The 10119-nt window shown below is 37.8% G+C and overlaps 1 protein-coding gene across 1 annotated transcript; it reads right to left on the bottom strand.

Annotated features, from left to right (window-relative positions):
* Window positions 1–5351: 5351 nt before the first annotated feature.
* Window positions 5352–6347, bottom strand: LOC149300300 (P2Y purinoceptor 14-like). The gene has a single exon (XM_089485287.1). The coding sequence runs from the start codon at window positions 6345–6347 to the stop codon at window positions 5352–5354; it is 996 nt and encodes a 331-aa protein (XP_089341413.1).
* Window positions 6348–10119: the final 3772 nt, after the last annotated feature.

Below are 10119 nucleotides of genomic sequence, written 5' to 3' on the forward strand. Positions count from 1 at the left end.
GAGACAGCATATCCAACATCTCCAGCCCCCAAAGTTAAAGATATGCCTGTGGGCTCCAAAATATATTTATTTATTTGTTACAGTGAAGTTATTGTAAATGAGTTTGGCCTTATTGTTGGAAATGGATGAACCAATGCTTTCCATCTTATGTAGTAATAACAAAATGTGAAAGTAATTACTGCACAGTAGCACAGCACTTGTTCAATGAATTCGCAGTCAGAAGAACCATTTTATCTCATTGACTTAAGCTTTATGTAGGGCCAACACAACCCTTCTTGTAGATTAAAGCCAATAGGGATGGTCATTCCTACTGGTGTTTTGGAATACTAAATTACAAGTATAAGTACAAGTTCATCAGTTTTAAAATATACATTAAGATTCCTTTAGTGGGTTAATTAAAAGGAGATGTTACAGTACCTCTTCCTTCCTTCAAGGTTGAATGTCCTGGTCCACATTGGACAGTGCTGTGCATGATATGCAGCATATGCAAGGAACACTACTGTGCGGTGACATGCTGGAAAAGTCTAACACGCTTTTCTGACTGCAAGAGGAACTAAAGCTAAAACCACAATGTGAGTCCCAGACAGTGCGTACAGTCACTATTGGGAATTACAGTACTTGTTTCTGTAAGTTAAACAGAAAATGTCATAGATTCTGTATGTATGACACAGAGTGAGCAGTTCATTATGACTTCAATTCAATTCTGAATTTACCTTTATTTTTTCCTGGGTCACAATGTCAAATTATGACACAATTCACATGATACAGGCATAATACATTATATTCATTGTCAAGATGAATAACTTGGACGAGTGAACAGAGAGAAGAAATGTCAAATCAACTTTAATACAAGAGGGAAGTACATTTGAAAATGTTCAGGATGATGCCCATGGAGGGGCAAGCATGGGCTATAGTGGGCCCTGACTGTTGTGCAGAGGAGGGCAGGCTTTTGGTGGGTATTTAGGGGGTGGAGTTAGGGGTAGTTTATATAAGTGGTTGTTTTCCCGGGATTGGGAACCACTTTGCGGTTAGCTTACCTGCATCGTGGTGTGCATGCCCTGCGAGGACGGGAGCTGCTGCTGCTGCCAGCCAAGTACCCGGGCAGCAGGGGGTGCTGGGCAGTACTCCGCTGTTAGGGAGGCCCGGGTGCCGGTGAAGGAGGTGTTGCGGGGGTGGGGGTCCCGTGAGGGTTCCCACTTTTCCCAAGGGTCAGTTGGGGGGGTAGTTTCCCTGGAGAGGGGGTGTTGGAAGCTTAGCGGTGCGTCAGGGTCCCCTCTGTTTTATTTTGGGGGTGTAGTGCACACTAGGCGGCGGGTTGTTCTCCTGGGTCAGTGGTTAGCAGTTGGGGGTCTGTGCGGTCCTCGGTGGGGGGTCCTGGGGTGGTGGGGTCTTGTGGGGCGTCAGGGGTGGGTTTGATTCCGGGATGGGTAGGTGCTCCCGGATTAGGGCGAGTGAGGCCTCTGGCCGGTCTTGGTGGGGTCTGCATTCCCCTTCTTAGAAACATAGAAACATAGAAAGTGACGGCAGATAAGAACCAGTAGGCCCATCCAGTCTGCCCAACCTCTGGGTAAAATGGCAGCAGCAGAAGTCATAGTAGGGCACTGGAAATACACGGTAGCTAGACACATCCAGCCCTGCAATAAGACACTGTGCCTGGGCAGGCACTGGGAAATATACACATGCAACCCCTTGGTACAGGACTGAATTTCTACAGTATTCAATAAAAGGTGCTGAACTGAATTTCCCCTAAATAAAAAGAACAGATCCCTCAGAGTATTGAGGAGGAGCAGCTGCAGTTGAAATGCATGTGGCCTGTGCAGGCGTTGGCATATGATAGGCAGTAGACTTTTGCATTTGTTTTCGGACAGACTTTATTTTTAATGAAAAGTGTCTGTTTTGTGCATTTGTCGAAATCAACAAAAACGAGGACAATCCCCGTCGAAATTGACGAAACTGAATTGCAAAAAATTTGTCATGATTCGTCCATTCGTTGACACCTGTAGCCACCATTACAAACCGCTTAATGCCATTACAAGCCGTTTTGGTGCTCGTTGATGCATGTGAATTATTTTGCCATACCAAGTCTATTATGAGGTACTGTTCCTTTTATTTGGCGACCAAAAATTATGTTATTGCAATTTATTTGATGATGGGGAAACCAACCTCAATTCCAGGCAACGGTGTTGCAAATAAATAATTTTTTTTCCCAGTGCATGGCTAATCTTTAAAGATGCTCTTATACTCTCTCATAGAGCGGTTATCTATTTATAATATGTGAAAACCCAGCTGCAGAGTGCTTTACAAAGGCAGGAAGTCCCAAAACCACAAGAAAAAGACTAATAAGTCTTGGAAACAACAATTAGAATATATGAGTTTTCTAATGTGTTAGCATTGTATTATATATTGAAGGTTCTATTCCACTTTAACAAAACATGAATTTCCCTCTTTAGTATGTGTCGCAACTGCAGGTACTGGTCCAGGCAGGAGTCTTACAGGTGCAGATGCTCATTCAGGTCATTGTGTGGGGCTAGTAGATTTAGATGTAGATTCAATATATACATACTAGGCCCCAGATCAAGGCTCATTGGTGCTCGTGGGGGGGGGGGGGGCATAGGTTGGCCTGTGTGTAGCTCACATTACTGAAAATGTTTATGATTCTGGTTCTGATAGAAAGGTGTCAGAACACACAGTGCATCGTAGTTTGTTGCATATGGGATTGCAGAGCCACAAACCAGTCAGGTTATCCATGCTGACCCCTGTCCACTGTTGAAAGTGCCTACAATGGGCACGTGAGCATAAGAACTGAACCACGGAGGAAAAGAAGAAGGCGGCCTGATCTGATGATTCACATTTTCTTTTACATCACGTGGATGGCCGGGTGCGTTGCTTACCTGGAAAACACATGAGACCAGGATGCATCGATGGAGGCCCCACCTGGCAACTTACAGAGAGACCTACACAATATTAGGCAGGTGGTCATAATCTTCTGGCTAATCGGTGTATCTTCTATCAGTAAATAAAGGTGTCCATATCAGGGTGTCATGGTTATTTCTGACACTAGAGGTCAGTAATGTTTTACACAAACCAATGGTTAAATCCCTATTGCGCATTTTTTTTATTGATCCACACATATACACTTGTGTAATATAAAGTAGAGAATTTTTAATAATGATTTCTGTTATTTCATAGAAATATTTGGTATCAATATGTTATTATACAATCCAAATCTAAAAATACATTTAAAGAATGCCATATCAAACTAAATGCAATAAAAAATAATATTAGTACATGTTTAACAATAAAAACATCTGTACATACATATATATTTTAAAATAATGTCTTTTTTTTTACATTTTTCTATTTGTTACATTATTACCATATTGGCTTGATTATAAGCTGCACTCTTATAGTTTGGTGCTATTTTAAAGAAAACATTTTTTAAAAGAAAAAATACACATTAGTGGCATGGTAAAACAGTTTTTCATTAAATGTCCAGGACTACATGTATTTTTAAAATTTTGGTATCTATTATGCAGTTAGTACTGCTTTTGACAGCATATGTTATATACAAACAGAAATTTGGAAAACCAATATCCATTTTAAGGTCCCCCCCTAATTCATAATGCATGTTACTTATAGAGTAAAAAGGCTAAAGTGGGGGCTATAATACAATACTCATAATTTATAGCTATTTTAAGGTCCCCAGATAAGCCTTGTACCCCCTATATGCCACTCTGCCCCCCTGATATGTCACTCTGTTCCCCTGATACGCCACATACTTCCCAGATATGTCACTCTGATCCCCAGATATGGCAATCTACCCCCTAGAGTTACCAATGCATCCCCAAACTTGCCCTCTGTGCTCCAGACTCCCTTGTGTTTATTGGGGGCAGACATCTGCACGATTCACGTAGACAACCTCTGCTGCTGCCCAGGCACTTCCGCTGGGGCTTCTATGATGGAGCACCGGAAGGTCATGTCACGCTGGCTCTTCGTCATAGAAGCCCCGGTGGAAGTGCCGGGCAGCAGCGGAGGTTGTCTACACACATCGCACACACATCCACCGGCTGCTAGAGAGGAGGATCCAGGTCCCCTGCAGCGCTGCGGTGGACCTGGATCCTTGCCCTGCCCGGCGCTCCAGAACTACATGTCCCAGGCAATACAAATTGCGCATCCCTGAGCTAAACCCCGATTATAGGCCACACCCCCACTGTAATTACATAAATTAGGGGGGAAAGTGTGATAATTTCAAAAATATTCTTACTTTACAAAAGTATTTTTGTGTTAAAAATACAGTCACAAAATAAGCTCCCCCACATTTATACTATATAGTAGATTATTGCTTCAAAATATACTTTTATTGTACATTATATTGCCTTTGAAATGCACTCCTTACCTAAGTGTTGATTAATTACCTTGTTTATGAACATTTAATAGGCTTTCTTGATTTTTAAAAAGCATGCTAATGTAAGCAGGACATTCACAGGGTTTGCAAAAACCTGTTTACATAGCTGTCAGTTTAGCATTTAACCTAATGTTCCTCATCATCTAGTGTCTGGTAAGCCATTGAGAAGCAGGAAACCATGACCACTAATTATCCCTCTGCTAAAATGTGAAAAAATACACACAATAAACAGACAGTAAAGGCCTGTGTTTTTCTACACAGCTGTGTTTACAGAGTCCTACTCTGGATGTGCTTCTATTGTGAGCTAAATCTCTAAAGGTGTTTGAAAAGTACAGACCTGAGCATACAGCCAAGTTAAATATTCTCCTGCCAACTTACATGGCCTTTAAACTTATACAGTAGGTTCTATGGCTAACCATCAATCGGCCACTTTGATAGGATTTGTAGTCAGATTTATCTCCATTATTTATGTAGTTTTGAACTGCTGTAAGTTCTGATGAGTGTCCGTAAATATGAAAGGGATGCTAATAGCTAATAGCAATAGGCTGCATTTCAACTTATTAGCTGAGAAGTGGCATTGAAAATCTAAATGAATTTGAAAATAAAATAATAGCTTCTTTTAGAACAGACATTATTTTAGATTAGATGGAAACTAACATTACGTTTTATTTGCAATAGCATGAGAATTAAGAATAATATTAAAACTGACAATATACAAAACTGACAATAACATTAATACGAATTAAGACATAAGGAGAAGAGGCCACTTTGTGAGCTTACAAGCACATGGATGTAAGTGTGTGTGGGTGTGTTAATTGACTTATACGTACATAAAAATATACATTTTAATGAATAGATTACTTTAATACTACTTAGATGGGCCATCTATTTTATATGGTCCAAAAGTGCACAGTATTGTAATTAGCTTAACTAGATTAAGCAGACTTTACATTATCCCATTCAGAGTGGTTGAATTTCTGTCTGTCTTCTCTGTCTCTGGAATGTTGTCCTGAATATGTAATTTTTTAAAGAGCATTTTCCGGAATGGCTGGCACATGAAGAAATAAATCACAGGGTCCAGACAGACATTGGATGCTGACATGAGCAAAGTCACTTCTTTAATATAAAGCAAGGTGTTTTGGATCTGGCAGCTGTAAGAAAAGCCTGTCTGGCTTAATGTGTAGGGGATTCGACAAACATGATATGGGACAAAGCAAACAAAGAAAACAAACAAAATGCTGTATATATTTCTCCTCGACTTCCTTTTTGCATCAGAACATCTTCTAAATCTTTGATGAGATTTATATATCTTTCTTGAAATAGATACATAAACACTAATTAGTAAGACAAACACAAATACAAATATAATTATAGAAATGTAATTAGAAGCGCTGTGCCATTTTATACCAAGTTTGCTTTTTAGCCCGGCACAGTTAGGCTTGGTCGTCCCATTGGATGGTTGCCACCGATTGGTTAGGATCATATTGGGTAGAGTAAGTATTGCCATTAATATCCATACAATGGCAGAAATGATTTTGCTATAGGTGACAGTTTGAAAAACAGAGGACTGCATGGGTCTCATTATTTTGTAATATCTATCAAGACCAAGGATTCCCAAAAATAGAATTCCTATATACATATTTAAATAAAAAATCACAGCTGAAAACCTACAGACAACTATGGGTAACAGTTGGTGTCCGATTTCTGCATCACTTAGAATTTTCAGAGGGAATGTAAGTGTCATTAAAAGATCAGCAACAACAATGTTTTTAAGATAAATAATGAAACTTCTTTCGTTTGGAATGTAGCAAAAAATCCACAAATTCAACCCATTCAAGAGTAGGCCAAAAATAAAGACAATAGTGTACAGTGCTGGCATGACTTTTGTCAGCACAATCTTATTACGTTGACAAACTATGGTCGCCTCTGTGAAGTTATTCATCTTTTATATGTGGCTTCTTGAGTTGTGTATTTAAAATGAAGTTAGTTGTAGTCTGGTCTTAATTTTCTCTTTGTGATTTCAGAGTCAGCCTTGTATCTTGTCCACAATCAAATCTCTGTTTACCCTCGTGGAATTATTTTTGTAATGATCCATCATCACGATTAAACAATACAAAGAAGTGTCCGAAACTTTGAGGATGTTCCAGTAACTTCATTCTTAACCGTAGTAGCTTAACATGCAAAGTGCTTGCTTGTGTTGATATAATCTTCATGTGCTCCTTCAGCTAATCAGCTTGATCACAAATCAGGTTAAAAGGCTTCTTTTTTTGTAGGCTGGCCTTCAACCCCTCTCAATATAGAGAATATATGATGACCAGAAGTTGCAGAGATAAACAAATGCACTATTTTCATCTGTTGATTATTGCCAAAATCAATACGGGCTTTACAATTATAGGTTTAGACATCCGATAAGAATACGTTGTTCCATGTTTTATTCCATTGGCATTGGTTCGGTCGCAATCTTGGTCATCGGCTGATGTGTGTTATATTCTACCACTTGGTTGTTATTCCAGACACTCAAAGAAACCTATATTATGTTGGAAGATAAATAGGAGCCATTAAACCTATATACTCATACTTATTTGTAGTTTTACACTAAACATGTTGTAGGAATATGAGGCTGTACTTGGAAATTTAAGATATATCAAAATCAAATGCTCAATGCCATTCCTATGAGAACAGACCATGGTAGCTTGGTCTACTTCCAGGCAATATTTAGTCAATATCCACTTTTACTCCATATTCAATGGTCACATGATGATTTGAGGTAGCACACTGTTGTTCTTTTCTCCCATCCTTAACAAGCTGTGTTTTGCTACCCAGATGATATAATTGGCTATTTATATGCAAAATAAAGTATTTTCATTCTGTTCATGGGTTTATTTGAACTGGTTTTGTCATTCTATCTCATTAATCTGCCCTTTAAGGTGTATATATTAGGGTTTTAAACCTCGAGTGATCATCCATAGTCTTCTGACCTCTCCATTCTACAAATAAGTATAAACACTCATGCTAAGATTTGGCTACCTAACATTTAAATGTCCCTGGAGTCTTTGGTTTAAAAACATAGCCAAGTTTGTTCTTGGGCTAGAGTTCTGTAATTAATTAGTGCTACTAAAATAAATAAGTGAAATGATAAGATGGTCTACTTTTATTAAAGATCTACAATGTTTGTTTTTGCCTTACTTGTACGGTATTATACTGTAACAGGCTACATTTAAAAAAAAAAAAAACTTGGTGCAAGCTACCAAATAATGTCTAGTGGACGATATCCATACGTTTGTCTGTTGTTAACATCGTAGTAGACATGCTGGGATATACTGATAGGTAAAAACCTACATCTGTACCTAGCTTTAAAATGACATGTGCTAACCCAAAAACATATAAAACGGTGCCTGAAAAAACATTATTGTGTGTATTTTCTACTTTTTTCTACCTTTTTTGAAAATGGAACAAAAAATTCTAGATGTTTGTCATGATGATGTAAGACAGAAAGTGATGACTGCTGAGGAGCAGTCTTTTTAATCCACTCTTAATGCTCTTTCTGTTGATCTTGAATCCAGAGCGATTAATATATTATAGAGTGCTGGGGTCAGCACATTTTGAGAATTTCCAGGCATTTCCAGGAATTTCCACAGTTATAATTTTTGGAAGAAACATTTTCACTTTCTTTCATATGAACAGACAGTTACCGTATATTAAATGTGTTGATTTTAGTTATGGTTTCTTGTAAGAGGCAGGCAGTTATATATTCTATGAATTGACCTTTCCTTGTCACCCAATTTGAAGTTGTGCCCACGCTCAAAATGAATCACATTTACTAAATATTTGGCCAATTTTAGAAAATTTCTTATTTGATACTGTTGTACATTCCCTATCGCCAATATCGATGTGTCGCCTAGGGACTGATAAAGTTGTCACCCATCAGCATCAGCAATTATGTAAGTTGTGGTGTGACATCATAGGACTCTGGGCCCATTTATCATGGCTGGCGTTATGATCTTACAGAGCCAGGATGCTTTGTATCTGCTCCTTTGCTCTGTGTTTGACTTGGTTGTTGTGTCTGCTCACTTGCCAACAGGGCTAGTTCTTTTAATGTTTACCTTGCAAAGAAGGATACATCTGCCTAACAACTGCAGTAACATTTAAACCTTTAAGTGCCAGGATTTTTGGTGGACTCGGAGAATTTCTCTATTTTTTTTTCTCTATTTATACCCTATATAGCACACTATTCTGTATAACGCACCTGTTTATTTTTATTAAACTTCATAAAATAATAAAGGAAAAAAATCAGAACGGGCATCTGTGATGCTTAATTTCTTATGCGCAGTTGTAAGTTGTAATTTAAAAAAAACAAAACATTTTTCTATGTTTTGTGTGGGACTTATTAGTCATCCTCTGTCTTTATGTACATAGAAAGATGAACTATGTATGGTTAACAACCTTTTTAAAACGCACATCTCTTGCTTGTGTCTTTTAAAAAATAACCTTATCTACTTTTTTCTAAATGTTGTTATTAGTCATCGTCTGACAGCAATGAAAATTACACAATAAATCAACAACACACCAGGACAGACGAAGAAAGGAGGCAAACAAATTGAAGAAAAAGTGACTGTGCTGTAGAGCTTTTTCTCAGTAGAGAGATTGGCTATATATATATATATATATATATATATATATATATATATATATATATATATATATCTATCTTTCCACATGTTAGTAAATCTACCCTGATTTTCAAATCTCTCTCCCTGTTTTCTTCTTTACAATATATTTACTTGCTTGATGCATGTCATATAATGTTCCTATGGCTCTCACAGTTTTTCATTCATAACATAATTATTTCATTATGCCTTATGAAAATACAGTGTTCCTCAAAAAAGCTCAGGAGACTTTTTACTTTTTACTACTTATGGTTTTTCCCATACTTTCAAGCAGCGTTGACTGTTTAAGAACATAGCCTCGCAGAAGTCCCTAGAGTTTATCCATAGATGATACATTCGTTTCTGTGCTTCTAAAATTGTCACAGCAAAATTATTTTACGAAGATACTGTTGGGACTGAATTACCCTCTTACTTTTTAGACTCGTGTGTATATTAAGCAGAGATTTTTCCTATTTTATTTATAAAAACACTCCATGTTTAAATCTATGAAAAAATGGTTTTATTGACTTGGTTTGGCCAGGGCTGAGGCTGACATTGATGTATATAAGCCTTACCAAAAGGAGGATGTCTACCTGATGTACCTGTCGAGAATTTCAAGTAGTAACCAACTTATTGCATGTAAAAATGTGTACATTGATCTTAGCGATCACTTAATATACTGGCATTTTGATTGGATGGATGCATTGCACAGTTAATAGCCATATGGCATGATTATTATGATTCTCCTACTGTCATGCTGTATAATGAGCTGCCGTTGTGGCTCCTTAACTGGTAGCAAAAAAACCCCTCTTACAGCAGTACACAGGAATGCATTTGTAATATTGAACTAAAGTACATACTTTTATGTCCCTGGTATTTTATAAAGAATGCTTGACTCTTTTCGGGCTTGTTAGCCCATAGCTAGTATTTCCAAATAAAAAGTATTTATCATAGCATTCTATCTGTTGTGAGATTCTGTGACTTATAAAGATAGATTTGCTCTTCTGCCCAAAAAGTGATATAACCCTAACACTATAGAGACAATAAAGCCTATAGCACAGATAATAA

Source organism: Sceloporus occidentalis, unplaced genomic scaffold (genome assembly GCF_023333645.1).
Source record: "Sceloporus occidentalis isolate IW3139 unplaced genomic scaffold, rSceOcc1.0.p SCAF_25, whole genome shotgun sequence".
NCBI lineage: Eukaryota > Metazoa > Chordata > Lepidosauria > Squamata > Phrynosomatidae > Sceloporus > Sceloporus occidentalis.